Below are 24,661 nucleotides of genomic sequence, written 5' to 3'. Positions count from 1 at the left end.
ATACCATTATAATGATAGAGCAGCTCCTTTTGTATCTTATTATCTGTGTCATCTCTTCCATGCTAATATCTCACATTTGCTATTTCTTTGATAATTTCTAGAGATTTACACTGGTGAATTTTGACAGACACTTTACACCAGTAAAAAACCTGCCACATAACTCAACAGTGAATATAAGAAATATTCCTGCTGTCTCGAGGCAAAGCTTGGTGTAGTTACACAAGAGGAAAATTAGTACATATGCCCCTATAGCCGTCCCTTCAACCCATATCCTGATCACTCTGGCACTTGGGTGAAACAAAGTTTGGCACATGTGTTGCTGCCTCTCCCTAGAATAATAATAGATGTAACAAGCGCTCAAACAATCTTTTTCAAGCAGTTAGAAGGCAGTTAGAAGTGAAATGATTTTGGGTGCTGATGTTATAGCTATGTATATATGTATGTGTATGTAACTTTATTTATAAAGAGGTACAAGAGTATGCAGCGCTATACAATCTTACAGTGTACAGATATGGGATCCATTATCTGAAAACACGTTATACAGAAAGTTCCGAATTACAGGAAGACCAACACCCATAGACTCAATTATAAGCAAATAATTCTAATTTTAATAATGATTTCCCTTTTCTCTGTAATAATAAAACAGTACCTGTACTTGATCCCAACTAAGATATAATTACCCCTTATTGGGGGCAGAACAGCCCTATTGGGTTTATTTAATGGTTAAATGATTCCCTTTTCTCTGTAATAATAAAACAGTACCTGTACTTGATCCCAACTAAGATATAATTAATCCTTATTGGAAGAAAACAACTCTATTGTATTTAATTACTGTTTAAATAATTTTTTAGCAGACTTAGGGTATGGAGATCCAAGTTATGAAAAGACCCCTTATCCGGAAAACCCCGGGTCCCGTGCATTCTGGATAATGGGTCCCATACCTGTACAAACGTACATGCAGGGAGGACATATATTTAAATAAATACAACGAATAAGTAAAAATACTCATTAGAGACACAGTAGGAAGGAGGTCTCTGCCCCGTAGAGCTTACAATTGTGGTAGATACATTATCAGTATTGCCACTTGCAAGTAATAATAATAAATAAATATAAATAAAATAAATCTCTGTTTCTGGGAGGTAATGGCTCAGAAAATGAAAGACGCAAAAAGCTGTTTTCTTACCCCTAACCTTTTGAACAGGTAACCTTCCTGCATAGGTCGCCCTGCCTCTCCCAATTCACATCAGTGGGGCTCCCAGAATCTGCTCAGTTCATGTGGGTAATGATTGTGGGAGCAGTGTTTATGCAGTTTGGGGTGAGGCAGGGGGACCTGTGCATATGATGCCCCAAATGTTAATAGGCTGTATCCTGCAAATGAAGCCTCAGTGTTGTGTCTAAAGGAAGCCCTCATTACACTGCATTGATCCTGTTTCCCTTTAATAAGAATATGTGATGTAGATTTCTGCTTCCTGAAACCATTTCAGCATGAATCTACACAATGTAGTCGGCTTCTGTGCCAAGGTGTGGTGGTGTAGCATTTTTATACAGAGGAAAAAAGTTAAATATTATTTTTTCCCCTATGTTCAGTGTGGGTGTGGATCCTTACCACTCAGTTTGAACTCAGCACACAGGGTTATTATAATAAAAGTCAGCAAACTTTATAACTTTTTTTAAATTGCTTTACTAGAGACTTGGCCGCAACAAGGAACACAGGCTGAGTTCTATTTTTAAATAAGTTAAACTTTAAATAAGTGAAATTGCCCGATAAAGATATATACCTGCTGCCCACATGAGCACGGATTTCATTCTACTGGGCCAACACACACTGGAAAAGCAATTTGGGGGCCTGTCCCTATATTAGGGAGAGAGCCCAGCATGCCTATATGGGGTTGGTAATGTACTGAAGAACAGAAAACTGTTCCCTCTCCCACATCCTGCTTAATACATGTGTTTCATTTCATGAGTTAAAGTTGGAAGTATACAGGAATAATATTTGCGTATAACACACTAGATCCAAGGGCTTGTTTGCCATCTTATCACAGACATGTCATGTTGCTTGTTAAGGTGGCCATCAAAGTGAGCAGATCTTCTCCCAATATCCCCCACCTATGGGTGGGCGATATCGGGAGAATCCAGGCTTATTCGTTTGTTTGTCCCTGGGGCCAAACGATCAAGTTATAACGATGGGTATAGGCAAAGTTGGTTCGGGGACCACGTCAACGAGACGATGCGGTCCCCGATCCGACTAAACTTTTTAACCTGCCCGATTGATATCTGCCTGATTTCAGGACGGATTTCAGGCACGCCCGTCGTTAGTGCCCCTACACGGGCCGTTTAGCTGCCGAATCGGTCTATGGCCGCCTTAAGTGTCATTTGTGTACACTATTCTGATCTAGACCCCAGTATCTTTCCTTATGTAATCTTGCTCAAGTAGCTCCTCCCTAGGGCAACTATATTTCTTTGTCTGCACCTTGACTAACAATACCCTGTAATTATAATTACAGAGGAGTATTTACCCATAGCTGATCATTACCTACTTTCAAGGAAGTGAAAAAAAATCCCTTCTGCCTATGGAAAAGTAGCATCTTGTATTTCAAGTTGTATCACAATACAGGCATAGAACGCCTTTCCATGAAGGTCAATACCTTTGGGCACATCATTTACAATAAGATAACAAAAGGGGTCTTGTATTATATTAAAGGAAAACTATACCTTCAGATTGAATACTTCACCCACAGATAGTTTATTATATCATAAAAAGTGAACATTAAAGAATCTTACCAAATTGGCATATACAGGTATAGGTATAGGACCTGTTATCCAGAATGCATGAGACCTGGGGCTTTTTTGGATAATGGCTCTTTCTGTAATTTGGGTCTTCATACTTAAAATCTGCTAAAAAATAATTTAAACATTAAATAAACCCAATATGATTGTTCTGCCTCCATTAAGGATTAATTATATCTTAGTTGGGGTCAAGTACAAGCTACTGTTTTATTATTACAGGAAAAATATAAGTAATTTTTAATGGCCTTCCCATAATTCAGAGCTTTCTGGATAAGGGGTTTTCAGATAATGGATCCCATACCAGTATTGGACTCATCCAGAATGCTGTGGACCTGGGGTTTTCTATAATTTGGATCTCCATATCTGCTAAAAATCATTAAAATGTTAAATAAACCAAATAAGGTTTAATTATATCTTAGTTGGGATCAAGTACAAGGTGCTATTTTATTATTACAGAGAAAAAGGAAATCATTTAACCATGAAATAAACCCAATAGGATTGTTTGGCTCCAATAAGGTTTAATTATATCTCAGGTGGGATCAAGTACAAGGTACTGTTTTATTATTACAGAGGATAAAGGAAATCATTTTTAAAAATTAAAATTATTTGATTAAATTGGAGTCTATGGGAGATTGCCTTCCCATAAAGAGCTTTCTGCATAGCGGGTTTCCGGATAACAGATCCCATATCTGTGTATATCACTAAATATTGCACTTTTACATCTGTAACCTTGAGGACCATTTTTTGTTTTATTTGTCACACACAATGATCAACTGGCAGGAAACAATACAGCAGTTTTTGGTTGTTGTTATTGTTTGTTTTTTTTATGAAACCAGAACCTAAAACCTTTGAAACACTGTTATAGACTAATATTTCTATATCTAGTATACAAATATTTACAAAGGTAGGGATTACAGAGCTTCTCTCTTCAGTGTGATGGATTGTAGGACATAAAGATCCCTGCTAATTGGATACATGGGGCATTAGGAACCTTGCTAGTGGTCAGACTGCCCTCTGTGTTACTGTGGCTGGCTTCCCATGGAGGTAAATGGCTAGCAGTGTGGAACCCAAAAGCGTGCTGAGTTGCAGCAATCCCCTCACTCTTGTAACTTGATGCATGGCTGTGGTTTACTGGCCCAGAACAGAAAATAATGAATTTGCCATAACTATATCATGTGTTTCACATATGTTCTGCTTGTTTTAGAGTTGGGGGCGCACACAAACCAGTTGATCGTGTGAAGAAGCTATTCTGGTTTGCATGCAGGAATTGACACTGAGTGCCATACAAGGGTATTTTTGGCCACTATCCATTTCCTTTTGCAAGAGCCATTTTAGTGCAGCCGACAAAGCAGCACGTGGGCCCTTACCCTTAATGTTATATATTAATTGGTGCTTGTACACCTTTTACACCTGCAGGGTTTTCAACTATAATACTGGTATGGCATCTGTTATCCAGAATGCTCGAGACCTGGGGTCTTCTGGAAAAGGGATCTTTCTGTAGTTTGGATCTTCATGCTTTATGTTTACTAAAAATTAATTTAAACATTAAATAAACAGGATTGTTTTGCAACCAATAAGGATTAATTATATCTTAGTTTGGATCAAATTAATGGTACTGTTTTACTATTACAGAAAAAAAGGAAATCATTTCTAAAAATTGGAATCAATTGTTTAAAATGGAGTCTATGGGAGATGGCCTTCCTGTAATTCGGAACATTCTGGATAACAGGTTTCCGGATAACGGATCCTATACCTGTACTTACTAAATAGTACTAGTTATGGCTGTGGGCATACACAGTCAGATTAAAGCTGGCCATACATGCACTGATGATATCTTTCGTAAGATATTCGGTGCATCTATGGCAACTCGGCGAGGAGACCGATATTGCAAAAGGCTGCGGATATCGGTCCACTTGCCGATAGGGCTGGTTAAAAGATTTTGATTGGGTGCCATTGAAGGCGCCTGAGCAAAATCTACCTTCAGGACTGAATCAACAGAAGGAGGTAGAAATTCTATTGTTTCTACCCCCATATCTGACGATTCAGCCCAAAATGTCTGTGGAGGGTGGGTAGAAAATCGCCACGTGTGTGGCCACCCTATAGCTGTTGATTCGGGCCCTTCAGACTGACTCAGCTTATCTACCCATGTATGGGGACCCCCGACAGGCCTACCTGACCGATATTTGGCCTAAAATTGGGCAGATGTTGATCAGGCAGGTTTAATTTTCCCATTGGATCAGGGACTGTATTCATTGTGACTCGTTGATGCAGCCCTCATTTTAATTCAGTCTCGGGCCAAAGGATCAAACTACTCCGCCATCTTAAGCGATATCGCCAAATGAGTGAATCTTAGTGTATGTAGTGTATGGCCACCTTTACATTCTGTATCTAGCTATTTATATCTGTTGTGCCTTCTAAGCCATTCTAGGGTTTATTGTTGTCACATCCATTCAAAATCCACAGGGAGAAGCTGTTGATAAATGATGTGCTGATAATGTTTCTGTACATATAGAGAAGTGCCAGCTGACATTTGTTAGAAAATGCGTAGCAGTTGCTAAGAGGAATTTCAAGCGGCTTTAGCATTATATGCTGCAATAAATTCAGGGTAAAGCAGGAAGTTGACTACAATTACCAGGAAGGCTTTAATAAATGCTTTGTTTTTCTCCTATGTGCTAGTTACAAAGCCATTGTCATTGTTGGCCAGCAGGGAAAGCATCGGCAGTTTGTTCTCGCAACACCGCTTTGCATATTATCTTTCTGTTATTAATAGAAACAAGTAATTAAAAAGCATTCTATCAAATTAGAGTGCACATTGTTAACTTTAAAAATGCTGGTTTCAGTTAAAATTTGATATCCGAATGCATTCGATAATCATAGTTTAAATCATTGCATGAATTTTGTGTTGCCTTGGCATTGACAGCAAACAGTTTTTATACCAAGCAGGTACAATCCCTATATCAATGGGATAAGTAATCCAATCAGATGTATACTGCATGGTTGCATAGAAACCAGTGAAGTCTGCACTATGCATCTCAGCTGATCAGTAATTTGCTTTGCAGTAATTGTATTTCACATAATGTTATGACTCCTAGCCAATAGTTTGCCATATGTTTTTTGCATTAGAATTGCTCATAGAGGGGCAAATTTTGTGTCCCAGTTTGGAACCCTTTGAGCCAGTTGGTTTTCTAATTACTCTTGTGTGTGGCCAGAATGATTGCATTTCTTTGTTGATATCTGTATAGGGCTTATTTAGATATTGATCTTTAGAGAGGCAGCTTTGTAGACCTGTTGTCTTCAGTCTGATGGCTTTCCTGGAAGTGTAGTATAGGTATGGGATCTGTTGTCCAGAAACCCGTTATTCAGAAAGTTCCAAATTAAGGAAAGACCATCTCGTATAGACTCCATTATAAGCAAATAATTCATATCTTTTTTAGGTGATTTCCTTTTTCTCTGTAATAATAAAATGGTACCTTGTACTTGATCCTAACTAAGATAATTAATCCTTATTGGAGGGAAAACAATCCTATTGCATTTAATTAATGTTTAAATTATTAGAAGGTCCCATGCCTGTATATATATATATATATATATATATATATATATATATATACATACAGCCTCTTATACTATAAAATTGCTCATTTGAAGTTAAGGTAAGGAGGTTGGGGTAAATAACAGTTTAAGAAAACCTCATTGTACAGGTATAGCATATTGTTTAGAATGCTTGGGATCTGTGGTTTTTTGGATAAGGTTTTCTGTCTATAATTTGGATCACAATGCTAGTCTACTAAAAACATTGAAACATTAATTATACCCTATAGAATTGTTTGCCTCACAGGGAGGTTTTGCTCTCCTTTAATAGGATCTTTAGGGCTGTGGCACACAGGACTAATCCCCCCGTGTGCCACAGCCCTTAGGATGTCCATATGTAATTTGGCTGTTACGGGAGACCACAGTGTTCATTAAAGAGGGACAGTCTGACAGATCTGTATAGTGTCAAGGAAAAAAACTTTGGATAGGCCAGTTTGATTGTAGCTACAATTTATTTGTACAAAGGCAGTATCCAGACATTCTTAACAGAACTGTCTCTAAAGCTGGCCATACACGTGGCGATCTCACGATGTTTCGTACGACCATCGGTCGCACGAAACATCGTCAGATCCGCCACACACCATTCAGGGCTGAAACTGCAGGTAAGGAGGTAGAAACAATAGGATTTCTACCTCCTTCTGCCGATTCAGCTCTGAAGGGAGAATTTTGGTCAGGCGCCTTCTATGGCGCCCAATCAAAATTTTCTAACTTGGCCGATCGGCGAGCCGACCGATTTCAGCAGCTTCCTGCGATATCGGTCGGCTCGCTGACATGCCATACACGCACCGATTATCGTACGAAACGAGGTTTCGTACGATAATATCGGTGCGTGTATGGCCACCTTAAGATGATACTACATCGAATGTCACAAAACATGCCATATTTACCTGTGAAACACTCTTATCAGTCGTTAGCTCTGTTATCTCTAAGAACAGAACAGGCAAAGAGGCCCAGTTGACCAACACACCCAACACACCCATGAGGCCTCTTTTCACAAGTTTGTGGACTCATCAAAAATGTTTTACAACAGCAAAAAGAAACATTCTTATACAATGTATTTCCAAAACCCCTCTGATATTAAATGATATGAACAAGATGGAGTAAATAAACAAGATGGTTTCTTTTTTCATTAACAATTGGTTTGTGTACTGGGGTCATTTGGAGGGGTTAAACGTTATGTACTTTTTTCAACCTAAATTAACTATGTAGCTGTTATAAAATGCAGTGTACTTCTTCTGATATTCTTCACAAACTTCTCTTTTCCTGAGAATCTAACAAGAGTGACCTATCCCAAAAGTAATGCAGATTTATTGCCCCACTGAGATAAGATCAGTCTAAATGCTTCTTCCCGTGTTGTGAGCTATTTTCAGATTCTTTGTCTCTAAGGGCAGTGGCACATGGGGAGATTAGCGAATAACTAGGAAAGGTCAGAAAGACTTTTAATTCAATAAATACTTTGCTGTCTGGCACCATGTAATAACTATAAATGAGTAAATGTAGACTGTACATCACTAGAGCATATTTGGGGACATAGAGTTGTTTTATTAAACTATCATTATAGGAATGGAAACCCATTATCCAGAAATCTTTGTCTATTTACATCTGATTTTCTTACCTCTCATTTCTGCTTAGACATACAGATGTATTTTTACTGTATTGTAATAATAGTCAGCATTGTGTATACTAGGTGAGTTAAATAGAGAGTTATAAGTTATACAAACATACATAGTGAAGCAAGGCTAAAGCTGGCTGTACATGGGCCGATATCAGCTGTTAATTTTGCCCCTTCTTGAATCTGCAGCTTCTCTGCCCATTAATGGCCTCTTCCTAAAAAACTTGCTGACAAATATCTGGGCAAACAATTGGTCACATATCTATTGGGCTGGTTTGGAAATTTGCTGAGACAAGGGCAATGTAGGTGCTCTGATGTAGTTCTCACCTAGTAAGCCTATAGGAACCTCTGTTATGATCCAGTTCTTGGCCCAGGGGCCGAACCATTAAATCAGCCGTATTTGGCCCTGATGATGACCAGCTTTTACTCTTTTACTTGTGGGTAATATCCATTATCCCTAGACATTCCTTGGACTCATCTGACCTGTCCTATCATTATATCCTCTCACACACAAACTTTAGATGTGCTGATACTGTGGAATTTCCTTTATTTTGTTTTTGCCCTCTCTCCCAGTCATTCCCACTTGATATACTCCCCCGAAAACAATGATATGATTTGATGTGGTTCCCTCCCTGCGGGCCTCCATGCTTCATGGTTATGATCCTATTGTTGGCCCAGGGGCCAGACAATTTAATCACCCAGATGTATTCCTGCCTGTAGGTGGCCTAATTGTGAAAAGATCCACTTGTTTGGTGACCTCATCAAAGGTTAATTAATGTGTATGGCCAACTTTACTATTAAAAGGTTTGTGGGAAATATCCCTAGACATTCCGATCATTATATCCTCTCGCACACTAACTTTGGTTGTGCTGTGGAATTTACTATATTTTGTTTTTACTCTCTCCCAGTTATTTATACTTAAATTATTTCATTAAAACATTATTTTTCTGTTTAGTGCGACATGCTGCATTTTGCGATACTTGGTCTGTCTGGCAAAAGTGTTAACAATCTTAAATGTAATATTTTGGGTAAAATGGCTGACTCGGAGTGTAAAAACTGTATATTAAAGGGGTTGTAAACTCGAAAATATCTTCTTTGCTTATTGAAAATATATATTTTTGAAAGCTTCTTTCCAATATAGAGTCATTATAAAATCCTATATTATTACCATGTATTTCTAAAACACCAACATATTCAGCACCGCTGTTAAATAAATGTGTGTATTCGTTTTTTTAATGTCTTATGTATAAATGTAATTACTAAAAGCAATTTGAGCCTGTTTCTTGCAATTCTCTGCACTGCTGGTTCTGGCTAACCGTGCAGCAGAAGACAGCTGATTAGCACAACTTTAAAATCATTAAAAATGTTAAATTCATGTAAGGTATAAAGTTAATAAGAATTACATTTTCTTTCATTTAGGGGCACATTTACTAAGATATGGTATAAATTCGAAGTAACCACGATAAATTCTGTAGTTCTAAAATGTCTCAACAATGCTTTTATCATTTGTACAACAATATTGCAATTGCTTTCCGAAAGTCACAACATTTTCAGGCCGAAGAGTTTGTAAACGCCGTGAAAACCTTTCTGGCTTTAATGGCTTCCATGTCTGGCTTTAGAAGCCTTCCATAGGACTCAATGGCACGCGACAGATCAAACCTGGTGAAAATATAGTCCCGATGAATGTGTAACCAAAGCGTTAACAAATTCTGAAATGTTTGTATTCTTTGCGTAAAATACGTTTTTCCGCGGAAATTTACCGAAGACCACAAAAAACTTGCAGAATTTTAACAAAATTTTCGCATACATTCCGAAATGTTCTATAATTTAGAAAGAATACGAATATATCTCAAAATTGTTTAGTAAGTGGGCCCCTTAAAGTCTGTTTTTGCTTGGAAATCTCTTAAAAAAGGAAGATATCCATGGTGCAAATTCAATAGAAGCGTCATTGAATAAACAAACAGTAGGCTACATTTGTCACCTGGGTTGTAATTAAGACCCATCCTTTCACAGGAATTAGAGAGTGTGGTATTTCAATCTGCCCCAGTGATTTGTAAGTAAAGCTATTCAGTTGCCTCAGTTGTGTTGGTGTAGGTGAACTGGGACTGTGCTACTAATAAATTTCCCTATAATACGTTTTTCCTCTCACAAGTCAAGGGCAGCAGTGACGGGGAAAATGTGGTATGAATTTCGTCAGAACTAGGACAAATAGCTGAACAGGTAAGGCACACATTTCCCCTAAGGCAGGTTAACATTCACATTAATTCAAGTTAGAATGCTTTACCCTATGTAAATGTGTTTGCAGTATAGAAAATAGACCTGCCTGTGTCAGATTCCTAAAAAACCTGCATTTTAATGTGTGTGTTTTACTAATTTGCCCTTTCAGTGCTACAAGAAGTGGCTAATCTCTATAGAGATTCCATACTTACACAGCACTGCAAGGCCATGTTGTATGTATATCTTTATTTATAAAGCGCTACTTATGTACGCAGCGCTGTACAGTAGAATACATTAATATAAGCAGGGGTTATTAAGATAATAGATAAATAGATAAAGTATTACAATAAGCACAAATAAATAAAAGATACAATTGCAATAAGTTAAGAGTCAAAGACACAAGAGGATGGAGGTCCCTGCCCCGTAGAGCTTACAATATAGATATTCAGCATTCTATATGGCTAATACATTTGTATTATTCAGACCGGGCTTTTTGGCACTCAGCCACCTCTAGGACACTGCATTGAGCCTTTTTAAGCTTAGTATGGCAGATAAATACATTTAAGAGAGAGAGAGAAATGTAATAAATTTGTGTGTGTTAAAAATGGCATTGAAAAACCCCAAACATTACCACTTGAGGGCTATGGCATTTTGTCCACCACTTCCGTCCTGTAGAAGCGTTCTCTCTGTCAGTGTTACTAATGCTATGCAATGTTGCAGAATATGCTAGCATTTTATAAATGTGTTATTAATAATAATAATAATAATAATAATCATCATCATCATTGAGCATCTGCTTGTTGTTGTATCACATTGTATAGGGTGACAGGGGCATTTTTGCCACTGATATTCTTCGCTGTAGGGCACGGCTGTATTACTGTATAGCAGCGATGTTTAATAATTTCCATGTTGTGGGCCAATACAGTGACTTGGAGGGCTGCATTTTGCCAGTATTCCTGCATCCTATAAATGGTTATATCATTTCTAATGATGGACTCCCACTGAAATAAAAAAAAAAAAGCGTGTTTGTTCCTGATGCACTACATAAATGAGCTAACCTGTAGCCATGGAGGCTGCCACTGAATGTCCTCCGAGACTGTAGGTCCCATATTTACTTAGCAGGTAACACACAAGCTGTTTCAACCACATTAGATTGTATTAAGGAGAGATAAACACGATTTAAAAATCATTCATGGCTTTGTACACAACAAAAGGTTGACTATATTTCTCATATAAAATAGTTTTTCTTATGTTGCTTTTAAGAAGAATTTACTTACAATCTTTAGAAACCAGATTTAACAGTGTAAATAAAATATATTCACTTTATGGTGTCAACGTCCCTTTTAGTGCTCGCGTAGCAAAGTACAATCACTTGGTCTCTGACTAGGAAACTTGCTTTGGATTTATGAGCTGAGCAAGAACTGACTTGAAGCAGATTTAGCTGCAAATATTTTTTAATTCCAGATTGTTCTGTATGAAACAGTCTCTTAGCTTCTGGTCGGTTTGGCCGGAGCCACAGGAGAACACATTTTCAGGCCCACTAAACACTAAGAACATATACTGAGAGGCCCATTTTTCAACATTCTCATTTTAGTAGTTTTATAGGTTTATGAAACCATGAATAAAAGCATTTTCTTTCAAACCACGAATGACAAGTCATTTATTAAAACAACTTTTTAAGAAAAGCCTGGATGAAAAAAAACAAAGAAAAAATGTGAAACACATGAATTTTTTGTTGAACAAATGAAAGAGTCAAAGAACCCTGAAACCCTCTAAACCATGAAGCAAAGAAAGATTAGCCAGTTGAAAAAGGACAGCTGCCATTGACTTCTACATGACCACGAGAGCTTTCTAGATTTATTTCCTGTGAAAAAAACTCTAAAAGTCTTATTTAGTCCATATTCCTCCTAAGTCTCCCAGCAGTAGCAGGGTGTGCTTCCTTTCTAGTTACCGCCCTGCCTGTGAGCAACAGACACACGGGCAAACTGAAACATATACAGTTTATTGGATCTCCTTATAAATTACCATGGAACAAGGTTTACTGTAAAGGGATACGTCATGATTTTTATGGGGTACTTTTTATTTCTAAATTACTCTGACTCACTCTACCATTTAAAATGTTAGTCTTGAAACAACAAATTTTTTTAGTTATAATATTGGTGTATAGGTGCCATCTCAGTGCATTGTGTCTGAGCTTTCAGAAGGAGCCAGCGCTACACATTAGAACTGCTTTCAGGTAACCTATTGTTTCTCCTACTCCCATGTAACTGGAGGAGTCCCAAGCCAGACTTGGATTTCTTAATATTGAGTGCTATTCTGATATCTACCACTTTTATGGCAAAAACACACGGGCGTCGCCATGACTTTTATAAACTCAGTAGCGACGACTTATCAATTTAGCTGCCATAGATTAATATACAAGTTGCCACAACTATTTGCGTCTGCTATTTTTTAAAAAGTCACTGTGACTAATTGCTCCATGTGTCTTCTCCTTTAGCAATACAGGTGTTGGGTAGCTGCTATCTTGCTATTTTGTATCCCATTGTTTTGTTGATGGGCTGCTGGGGGGGGGGTGGGGAGGGAGGTGGTGATATGTAAAATTTCAAAATTTAATATTAAAAAAATTGAAATGCAGGATTCTGCTGGAGAAGCTTTTTGAAAGCAACATGTTTTCCCCACATTAGTATTCCAAATAACACTCACACTGTCTCCTAATGAAACTGACCCTTGTATGTTTTGTAAATGTGACGGGGGCAGGTGTGATTAATGAGTAATCAGAGCAATATTCTAAACTGATCCCTATTTATTTCAGTGTAAATCACCTGGACCAGTATAGAAAGCCCAGGCCATTAAAATACACTGTTAGCAATTTTTAAAACTAGTAGTAATTTAGTTAAAAAGCAATCCTTCTAGTACATGGCTAATTGCATTGATGTACCTCTTGGATCTTGGGTTCCCTGAATGAGCAGAAGGAATGTCAGGGGCGGGTCACTATCTAGTCAGGCTAGTTAAACTAGATGAAAACCTATGGGAGAGCAGTCCCTGAACTGATACGTCTGCAAGGAAAACAGCTGATAAGGGAAAGCTCGCACCTTTTCTGTTATACTAACTTTGGTGCATTCTTTTGCAGGAAGTCATTGTTGCAGATGAAAGGGTTCTGCGCTGTGTCTTGCCCTTTGTGAGAACATATCCGCCAACCATTCTATGAGAACCCAGCATTGGATCCAGAATAACAAAAATGTTACCATCAGGACAGAGTTGGAAATATAAATAGAAAAGCCCGACTATAGAATATGGATATTGGGATGATCTGAGAATTTTTTTTTTTTTTTTTTACAAGAAACATCACCTTGTATTACTTTACAGCATATATCATCAGTGATAGTCCACACAGACTTCTTTTTTGTAGCAAATGTGACTTCTTGTGGGCACCTAACCTAGGCCTTAGCTTACACCTGCTTGTGCTTCCCTTTGCTATTGCCTTTTTTCAAGTATCTTCTGAAAGCACATTTATACCATGGAGTTCACAAACATAACAACACCAAACTATAGACCAGAAGCTGACCCAGCTAATGGCATTATTAAAGTTTTTCGGGATATGGTACACTCCTATCTTAATATTGTACAAAGAAATGCTTTCCCACCAGGTAAGTAAACACATTTATTTATTTAAGATAGAAGCCTTGATAAAACTTTGTTCTATTTGAGCAGGTTGTTCTTTGCCGGGCTCACATCCTGGTTAAAATGCTAACATTTATTAGGTAGCATGATGGAGAGGAAATCGCTCAAAAATGATTGAGTGCTTTAGCAGAGAAAGTTCCCAATTTTGTCTATTTTCTGGTGTTTTGTAGCCACAACATTTGGGTGACACGTAGCGCTGTGTGTGATTGCCCTAAGGCTAATGTCACCCAGGGATGATTCTTGGCCTGTAAAAAAAATTCAGGTTAAGAATCAGCCCCTACACTGGCATCAGCCTTTCCCTGTGCCTGCAACCAGAACTGTTGAGTTGGCCTAGGTGCAGGCAAACAGAGTGGCTTTCTGTGCCAAAATCTGGGAAAGGCTGATGCCAGCATAGAGGCATTTATGCACAGGCTGAGAATCAGTCCCATGTGGCATTAGCCTAAACCCTACAGTTGTATATGTTGTAGGGATAAGTCATGGTAAGATAATTACTAGTGCCAATGTTATCTTTAGTGTTTGTTAACATGAACATGCTGTCAAGAAATGCAATGTGAGTGCAGTGGCATTGCTAACTGTGAGCTGAGAGAGTGTATGCCCCAGTCCCATAAAAGGTCTGTACCGCTCCGCTTTTTGTCGACACTTTAAAGTGTATACTGCAAATACTGTTCCCTGTGCAACCCTTCCTGTCACAGTGGGACTGCAGATTTGTTGTTGATTGTGCTCACATAACCAAGAAATTATAAAAAATACATATTTGCTCATTAAAACAATAGGTAAAAATTATGTTTTGCACAAACCCTTTTCGTTGAACCCAGGTTTGTTTGCTTCCCCTTTAAATAAGGCTTCCCTCTGGCTGCCAGTGCATGCAATGTTGTAGAATTGTCCCTACAGAAGCCGTTTGGACTGTGTAATTGATTTGCATGAACTGCTGTTATAGGGCCGGGGAGGTGGGCGAAGCATGTAATTATTTACTGGTTTTTTATTCTAGGGAGAACACTGCTATATGTTTAGCAGTAAATGTACTGTGTATATATAACAGGACTGTTTAACAGAAAAAGGAAGGTGCATAAAACAAGCCATAAATATTCGGGAGTGGCATTTAGTTTCTCCTGTTTCTGTGTTGTTTGCCCTCAAGTTGTTATTATGACTGAATATTGAGCAACACATTTCTGCTAAATTTCACTGCTCCTTATTTCCTGGTATTATGTACTGATAACATGTAATAACCACAAAAGGTGCAGCCAAATTCCCTAACCAGTTCCAAACCTTCATTTGTATATTTCAATTAGCAAATTCACTAAGAAATTGTCACCTTCCATTTTCCAGTGGTCTTAAGTGGGCAGCAATGTTGCAGTTGCTTTGCTGAGTTCGATTCCAGCTGAGGCATGAGTTTGTATGTTCTCTCTACGACTCGTGGTACTCCAGATTAAAGTATTTAGGGCTAATATCACGTCATATTTTCTCAGAATGTGATTTCAGAAGTCTGTCCTATGTGTGCACCCAGTGTCAGACTGACAGACTGAGATGGCAGGGGCCCACCAGAAAACCCTGGACCATGGGCCTGCTCTCAGAACTTTAATTCTTTCTCTCCTCCCTCAAACTCTTTATTTTCTCTACATACTATACTCTATTCTCCCATCTATCAAGCTTCCATGTTCCCATACAGAAACAGGAAATGACCATGAAATAGGCTAAATAGTTAGAAGCAAAAGGGCCCACTGACTCCTGGGCCCACCGGGAGTTTTCCTGGTATCCTGGTTGGCCAGTCCGACACTGTGTGCACCAACAGGGAGTTACTATTTAGGTATGTGGTTGGAGTGGTACGGAGTGGGTTCCACTGTGCAGAGAAACTGTCATGGGTGTCGCTAGTCTTAAACTGCAGTGTCCCATTCTGCATCCATCTCTGGTTGGTTGGCAGTCATTCATTTGGCTTGCACCATGGAAACTATTTGTCAGATTCATTACTTCTAGGATATGCCTTTAGGAGTCAAAAATTGCCCTGTGGTGCTTGCTGCATCACACAATCATGCTCTTTCCCTATTGCCTTAGCCCAGAGCAACATACACCCACTGCCTAAGGCTGCATTATCTCACTTTCCACCCCTGCGTCCTTCCGCCCCCATATTTATGTAACTGAGATTAACCTCAAGAAGGCTTGGAAACTGGTACTGGTATGAACAAGAATTACACAGCCCTTTTTATTTTCTCTTCTATATACTATATGTAATCTGCTTGTCTTGCTTCCCTGTTTTATATACAAACAGAAGGCATGGATTTCAGTGTTTTTTTTTTCCCGCAAATGCAAATTCTAATTAGTTAAAACCCTGGAATAACTGCATCACAATTAATTAGGGGAAACATTTTCTGTTCATAAAACTGAAAAATAATTATAATGCAACAACAATGAAAAAGAAAAGACAGAAAGAGCTTTCTGTTGTAAGTGTTATATGTATCATGCTGTTCTGTACTGCAGAATGGTACAGTGGACCCAGGGGGTACTAGATCTATTAGGGGTGCAGGGCAGGTTTGCCCTTTGCCAAAAAATGCCTTTGCCAGATACAGAAGAACACAACATGGATGACTTTTGTGCATGTCGCATCCCCTTTTTTCATACCCTCGTTTTAATGTAATGCAATTCATACCTTATGATATTTTATGCTGTACATTTCTTCATATAGTGGCCAGATTATATGGCATAGACACAGTTTTGTGCTGGATTATGATAAAATGTCCTTTGTTAATTCATCCTTGTATCCTAATATTTAACTTATACCAAGGACTGTAAATGATCAAATTGTTCTGATTCCCACTGATGTTAGTTTCTCTGAATTCTTATTTTTTTTAGATTTTCTTCAAAACCTGCAAGACCTGCAAGACACATCTCAAAATTCCAGTGAGACAGTTAAAAAGGTATTTTATAGAACTTTATTCCTTTGTGGGTTTTGGTCTCCTGTTTGCAAATACTGCCCCAAACTCCAGGCTACAGCAATGCCCTCTCCCTAAACTTTCAATTCTGTATTTTTAACTAATTTCCTTACTAATAAAAATAAATACCTCTGAAACAGATTGATGTAAAAATTGCTCAGAGTTCTCCTCTCGCGTAATTCCCCCCCCCAACAGTTGTTGTTAGCAGTTCTTACACTACTAATATAATGAATCTGAAACAGCAGCTGTCCCTATATTCATTGTGCATTGACAGGACTGGAATTTTCTCCACCAACGGAAAATTAGATGCGTGCAAGCCTTATTGCTTGATGGTTGATAGTGCGGATACACCTTTCTGAAGCTATAAATAGAAAAAAGTGTTTCATATGCTCCTGGGATTTTCCCAAATACTAATTTCTCATTTGCCCTAGTACTAATTCCCTCAAGGTACTGTGATGGACAAAGTGAAACCAAAACTCCCCCTCCTTAATTATGAACATAGATGAAAATTAAAAGCCAAAATCAGTAGCTAAGACAGCTGCAGAGGGATAAGGAATACTTTTCTATGTCTTCTTTGGGGCTTCAGGTTGCTGAAGCGATCGCTGAGGGGAACATAGTAAATAACTTTCTGTAATGGTGGCCTTACACTGACCAATTCTAGCTGCCGATATCGGTCTTTTAGGTCCGATACATCCAAATTATCCGAATCCACTGTTTTAGGATCCGGCCAAATCCTGAAACCTTTGTGAAAGATTTGGGGGAAATAATGAATTAGAATAAGATTGGGGCAAAGAGAATCGCGCATGAAAAATGCCCAGCTTCTGTGTTTATGTGCCAGAGGCATGGAGTCTGACAAATCCTGCTGAAAAAGGCTGAATCTTGGCCGAAAACCAAATCCTGGATTCGGTGCATCCCTAATTTCTGTGCATAAAAGTTGAGGATTGCTACTAGTGAAAAAGAGCAGTAGAAGGTAAAACGTAACACTGGAAAAGAGTATATACATAAAGGATAACAAATGTTCCCCTAACAGCCTTCCCACCACTCTCCACCACGTTAGCTTTGGCATTGTAGCGCCTTATAAACCCAGACCATGGGTGGTACGGTGTACATGCGTCTGCTTGCCGATCACCGATACCAAGGTAGGGCCACCGCCAAATATGTAGCATGCCGGCAGCACTGCTTTGCAGTTCCAGAAATTTTACAGAGACACATTTAGGGGTCTATTTATATTGTGTAAAACCTAATTCGCTGAAAAAAATTGGGTAAAAAGCTGTGTAAAGTAAATAGCAAATGTTACCGCCCGAACACCAGATTTTACATTGTTATTTTACGTAAGTTCCGGCAGAAGAAAAAAACGTGTAAAAAATGTAGCCATAGTTTACCTGGCAAACCCTGGCAGTGTGTGGAAAATTCTTTGTCAGCCCCTTAGATTTGTTTCTCCGTAACATATAAACCATTTTCTCTACATATTATTTGTTATATAAGCACTGACCCGATGAGCGCAGCAATTAGGGGTTAGACTTTTTCTCTATTAAATGTTGCCAAAAATGAAAACACTCTTTCCCAAACAGCAAAATGTAAAGTGCTCCTTTCTGGCTAACTTTGTAGTGCAGAACACTATTCACCTTTTTATGTATATTCCATTCAACCCAGGAAGTAACCATTCAAAGTAAATTTGAAAACAACAGGAAAAGGGACATTTGCATTTCTGTAGCCTGATTTACATTGTGAGGCTGCCATGGTACAGCTGTGTCTATGTTCATAGCTTTAACTCCCATATTTTTTATATCAAACTGTTTCTTTGTAGTTTTACTTAATGGCTAAGCTCATGGATTCAAATGGATTGTTGTATAGAGCAAAAGCCAAATAAGTGGACAAGCCCTAAACAAATTTTAAATATGATTCTGCATTTTTAATTCATTTATGTAATTACAGTACAAGTATGGGATCCCTTATCCGGAAACCCATTATCCAGAAAGTATTGAATTACTGAAATGCCATCTCCCATAGACTCCATTATAAGCAAATAATGAAAATTTTATAAAATGATTTCTTTTTTCTTTTTAATAATAAACAGTACCTTGTAGTGATGAGCGAATCTGTTCCGTTTCGCTTCGCCGAAAAATTTGCGAATCTTTCAAAAGATCCGCGAAACGGTGAAAATGTCGTGCGGCAAAAAAAATTGTCGCCCGCAACTATTCTTTTGTCGCGAGGATATTATTTTGTCTCCCACAGCTGCTATTTTGTCGCGGGGCTATTATTTTGTCGCCCGCGGCTATTATTTTGTCGCCCCCAGCTATTATTTTGTCGCGCGGCTATTCTTTTGACGCCCACAACTATTCTTTTTTGACGCCGGTGACAATTTTTGGATGTGTGGCGAATTGTTTCTCGGCAAATTTTTTTTTTATCTGTTTTGCGAAACAATCCGCCAATGGTGGAAATTCGTCGCAAATCCATGCCTGGTGAAACATTTCACCCATCACTAGTACCTTGTACTTGAGGCAAAACAGTCCTATTGCTTTTATTCAATATTTAAATGATTTTTAGCAGACTTAAGTTATGTAGATCCAAATCCGGAAAGATCCCTTATCCGGAAAACCCCAGGTCCCGAGCATTCTGGATAACAGGTCCCATACCTGTATGTAAAAGCAGTAGTACATGATAGGATTGTTAACTTATTATGTTAATTTATGTTCACAGCTGGCAAAAATGGGCACAGCTGTTAAGTACTTGGATGCATTGCGTACAAAGACACTCCTTGCTTTTCCTTGTGCCTAAGGCTAATGCCACATTGGGCTGATTCTCTGCCTGCGGATAAACACAGCCGTACTCTGGCATTGGCCCTTCCCTGTGTCTGTACCCAGAGCTACTTTGTTGGCCTGAGTGCAGGCAAATGGAGCAGATTTTGGTGCTGAAATCCACTCTGTGCCTTCATTCAGGCCAACACAGTGGTCTCAGGTACAGGCATAGGGAAGGGCCGATGCCAGCGTAGGGGCTGATTCTCAGCATGTGTTTATCTACAGGCAGAGGATCAGCCCTGTCTGGCATTAGCCTTTAGAATCAAGAAATAATGCAATTGTTCTATGCAATTGCATCAGAATTGTGAAAACCCATGCAATTTTTGATGCATTTGTCACAATTGTGCCTGACACAACTGTATATCAACTCTGTATGTGTTGCAAAATGTATTTAAACTGCCATTCCCTTTTACACTGCTATGCTACAAAAACTTTATTTAATTGAATTAAAGGACTAATATAACTGTATCTTGGTTTTAAATTGATCAGTATGGCTATTTTTGAATACTGATCACTATAACTACAGTATAAATTAGACCAGATTTTATTAATTATTCCCTAAATTGTTACGGATTGATCATAATCGACCAAGCCATAGGAATTATGAATAGCTATGCCCATGTGTCCCAAAGCCCTGACTGATGTACCCTGGCCATGGCCTGTTGCTGAACATGGGCTTTAGCCGGCAGTGATGATTGCCTTGTATAAGTCAGCAACTGCTAAAGGGCTTCATTTTCAGAATCCTCTGTGCCACATTCTGCAAAATATAATTGATGCTGTCATGTCTGCAAGCTTTTTTGTAAACTGATGATTTTTTTTCTCTCTTTTAGGCCCTGACCTATGAAATTGGATTCCTGGTAGCTCTGGCTTTTGGAGTCCTGTTTTTTGTACTTATGCCTTTGACAGGATTTTGTTTTTGCTGCTGCCGATGCTGTGGGAACTGTGGGGGGAAGATGCATCAGAAACAGACAAAGAAGATGGCCTGCAAGCGCAGATTTATTTACATTTTCCTACTTTGTATAACACTTATTATGCTGTAAGTAAGCATGAAGTAGCTGATTGGCAGTGGCACATTCCTTACTGGTTTGTTTTATATGGATATTTGCATGTTAAATATTCTGTTCAGAACTTCATTGGTGGTATTGGTAGGGTTGCCAGTTAGCCCTTTGGGCAGGCACATAAAAGCAAATCAAGGCTTGTAAGAACTATGCACTTAGTTTAGTTTTTGCTCTCATTTTCTCAATACTAAGATCAGAGTGCACACACAAACACAGCTGTCTTATTTATGAGAATATTAGAATGGCTTGTCAATCTACTGACATTAAAGCCCAAGTACCACCCATTGTAACCCTATAACCCCATTGGGGTGCATAGGACAAGATTAAGGGGGCATTTACTAAAACTTTAATGCAGAAAACCTGAATTTGTTGGAGAAAAAAAATATTTTTTTTCAAATTTATTATGTAACAAAACTGCGACAGTTCCGAATATGAAAATCCGCCATTTAAAACCTGTCGAGATCATGTAGAAGTCAATGGCAGATGTCCCTTTTACAACTGGAAGATTTTTCTTTGCTCCTTGGTTTTAGAGGTTTTTGGGTCTTTTATGAAAAAGTTGTGGTTGTTGTGCGACAAGTCAAAAAAGTGGTGTTTTTTGCAACTTTTCCACAACACTTTTTCATTCGTGTCTTTTCAGTTCGGTTCTTTTGATAAATGACTGCCGTTCATCAAAATTAGTTTATTTGTAGTTTTTAAAAAGAATAAATCTGAAACAAAATCGAGTTTTATTAAATCCCCCCCCCCCCTGCCACCCAGGGTGCTGTTTGCCCTGTGCCTGTGTTATCAACATGGGGCTGACCATGGTGGGTAATTAGTACACTGCTTTTGAGCTGGCAGACAGTGTCTGTCCTTATATGTCAAAATATCACTTGAGCCTTTTTTGAGTATAGGAATGCCATGCCTAAACTAAAACCTTTAGCATGCATTGTTACTGTCTTACTGTCTAGTTCTAATACAATAATGGCCTTTGGCTTGTGGACCATGTATTATGTTTGGGATCTATAGGTGGATTGCCATAGCTATCTGAGCAGTACAAAAAGACTGGCCCCAGTGGATAGGACAATGGTGAATTAGAGCTGCCCAGCTTAGGTCCCCTTGGTGTTATTGTGCTGTGACACCCAGCATCTCTCTAATTGCCTTTTACTGGTTTTTGGAAGCTCAGAGTTGTCGGACAACTGCAGCTTCAAGGCTACACATTATACATCAGTGATGTGAATAGAGAAAGGACCTATTTTTAGTACACAGGGTGGTTTAGAATTTGTATATTTGCCATTTTGTGGCAAAGGTTCTTTGGTTGCAGAACAAATGCTCTTGTGCTGAACTTTGCTGGATTTGAAAGTGTAATAATAAATACATCGACTGCAACAGCTTAAAATGGCTTTATTATAGCACGCTGGGTGTAGTTTCATGCAATAATAAAGGCATTTTATGCAAAATGTCACAGTCTAGGATTAATATACTGTGAGTTGCTAGCTTACAGCACGGGCAGTCAGGTTGGGGCAATGAGCCAAAAGTGTGTTAACAGTTACAGGTGAAGACTGGGAAGAAATTTGGATTAGTAAAAAGAAACAAACCATAACTTTTAGCTTTCTCTTTGCAGGGCTGGAAATATTTGCATGTTTTATAGCAACAGTAAAGTGAGCAGTGGTGTAAAGGATGGCATCAGTTCATATAATAATACTATGGAAAACTTAAAAACCTACGTCAATTCAGTGCCAAAGGTACAGTTCTTCTGCTGTTTACTTATATTTTCCAGCTATTCACCTAGACAAAGATTGGTGGCTGCTGAAAGCCCTTCCTTTTCCTGCTCTCATTTCCTTTTCATCATTAACACTAGCAATGCTAAAACATGCAGTTACAAGGTCCAAATGAGTTCTACCTGGTGACAGCATGATTGATGACTGCAATGTGAAAGTACAGTACCATTAATGCTAGAACTGTAGATTCTGTGTTTCTATGCTTTCCATGCAGCGCTCAAAGTGTTAAACTAGCAACTAGTTGGTTTAATGAACGCTTAGGGAGGTGACAGACGGGGAGATTAGTCGCCCCATGACAAATCTTCATTGCCACAGGCGACTAATCTCTCCGCAATGTCATCCCATGGTAAGAATGTAAATCGCCGGTGGGATGGCATTTGCACCACTGCGATTTCCGGAAGTAGCCCGAAGTTGCCTTGAGAGGAAACTTCTGGCGACTTCTGGAAATCGTAGCGACGCTTATGCCATCCCTCTGCTAAAACACATGTAGAAGTAATTATCAGTAAATGATCAGCATTGCCTGTTTCTGTAGCCACGACAAGTAGCTACAGTAGAAAATACCTGCTAAAACTTGGCTTCCGGTCAATTGAAATAAGGCAATACGGCGAAGGAAGGAGCAGCATCCACTATGCGACGATCGATTGATCAAGCCTAGCCTTCTTTCTGTATAGGAAGGAGTCAGGCTAGGTTTGATCAATCAATCATCCCATTGTGGATGCTGCTCCTGCATCGCCGTATTGCCTTATTTCAATTGACCGGAAGCCAAGTTTTAGCAGGTATTTTCTAATAAACCATTCAAAATACTAAGCGGTTTGCAGGATAGGGCAATTATTGGGGCAGGGTAGAATAGAATTTTAGTGTTACTTTTCCTTTAATCTTCTCTACTTTAGTTTGTAGCACAGTATATTGGTATGGTATACATTTGGCAAGTACAAACACCAGCTTCTGATTTAAGGCCAGTAAAGTATTAAATGAGGTTAAATGCCATTTCAAGTTAGACCAATTAGATTACATTTAGCTTAATCTTACATTGTTTCATCAGCTTTCCTAAATTCAATCTTCTTTTCTTTCTTTCGTTTTTTTTTTTTAAATAGGAAGTTGACTTAATAATTGGCCAAAGTGATTCAGTGATACAGTATGCAAATAACAGCATTATAGGTAAGTGTAAAGTAACTGAGAAGGAAACCCCACCTAAGGAAGTATGACCCTTTAATTTTGGCCATTTTGGATGGACCATTTCATAAAAAAAATTAAATGTTGCTGTTACAAGAGTGAACAAGAGTTTACTATTGTAACAGCATAAGCAAATTACTGAATTCTGAAAGCTTAAAATGATGTCACAGTACTGTTTCTAAGGATAGGGAGGCAGTTTCTGCGACTGGTCATACTGGCATCTCAGACCCCTCTGGAACCAACAATTATTTTTAATAAACCTTTATTCCCTGTATCCCATACCTACTTCCAGTACATGTAAACTGCATGCAACTTCAAGGGGTTAACCATTCATACCAGCCAATTTCACCCCTAAACACCCACATACCCGAAAAAAACCAACTGCCACCAATAATGGTTTCTCTTTAATGTTATAATCTCTAATTACCCCTTTGTTAAAAAGAATAGCAGTCCATAAGGGGGATAAATGGGTTAATTAGTTAAAAGTGGAGGCTAAAGGGTATAAAGTAGACAAAAATGGTTCAGTGGTTTATTTAAAGAAGAGAAGTAACAAAATATACGCACACATTTATATACAACACAAAATCATAAGTAAAATAAAAGGTCTTAAAGAGATAGTGACACCAGAAATTAAACCCTTATAACATTGTCTTTGCATGCTCCTTAGAATTTTGCCATACATGTATTTGCATCATCATGACCTATAGGTACATTTTGATGTACATTAGTTTTTTTTAGTGTCCGTATCACTTTTTTTTTAATGTCTCAAGGGGAGTGTGCACAAAGGACATACACCCCAGCACATAAATGTATGCTGCTATTGTTATTGATTTGGTCCTTTGGGTAATTTACGCATGGGTTTTTTTTTGTCACCCACTGTGTGTCTGTGCCCTAACAGATAACTGATCTATTAAAGGACAAGTAAAGTGATAGTCACTGAGCCAGTGGCAATGTTTTAAGCATTCCCAGTGAATTTAATCGGTAACCTTAGCTCCTGTCCGTTGAAAAGTGTACTATAATACCCTGAGCCAGTGCGCTTTTCACAGGACAGGAGCGCTGGCCT

The 24,661-nt window shown here is 38.6% G+C and overlaps 1 protein-coding gene across 5 annotated transcripts in view; it reads left to right on the top strand.

Moving 5' to 3' along the window:
• LOC100488690 (prominin 3) overlaps positions 1-24,661 on the top strand; it is a 58,825-nt gene that overhangs the window by 2,904 nt on the left and 31,260 nt on the right. For 4 of the 5 annotated variants that reach the window (XM_031904911.1, XM_031904912.1, XM_031904909.1 and 1 more), the window contains 5 exon segments: positions 13,338-13,854; positions 16,733-16,797; positions 20,441-20,646; positions 22,269-22,389; positions 23,520-23,583. In XM_031904911.1, the coding sequence (XP_031760771.1) occupies positions 13,725-13,854; positions 16,733-16,797; positions 20,441-20,646; positions 22,269-22,389; positions 23,520-23,583 (586 nt within the window). In that variant the 5' untranslated portion in view covers positions 13,338-13,724. 5 annotated transcript variants of the gene reach the window in all.

The sequence above is a fragment of the Xenopus tropicalis genome, chromosome 7 (assembly GCF_000004195.4).
Source record: "Xenopus tropicalis strain Nigerian chromosome 7, UCB_Xtro_10.0, whole genome shotgun sequence".
NCBI lineage: Eukaryota > Metazoa > Chordata > Amphibia > Anura > Pipidae > Xenopus > Xenopus tropicalis.
This window is presented reverse-complemented; position numbering and strand designations above follow the sequence as displayed.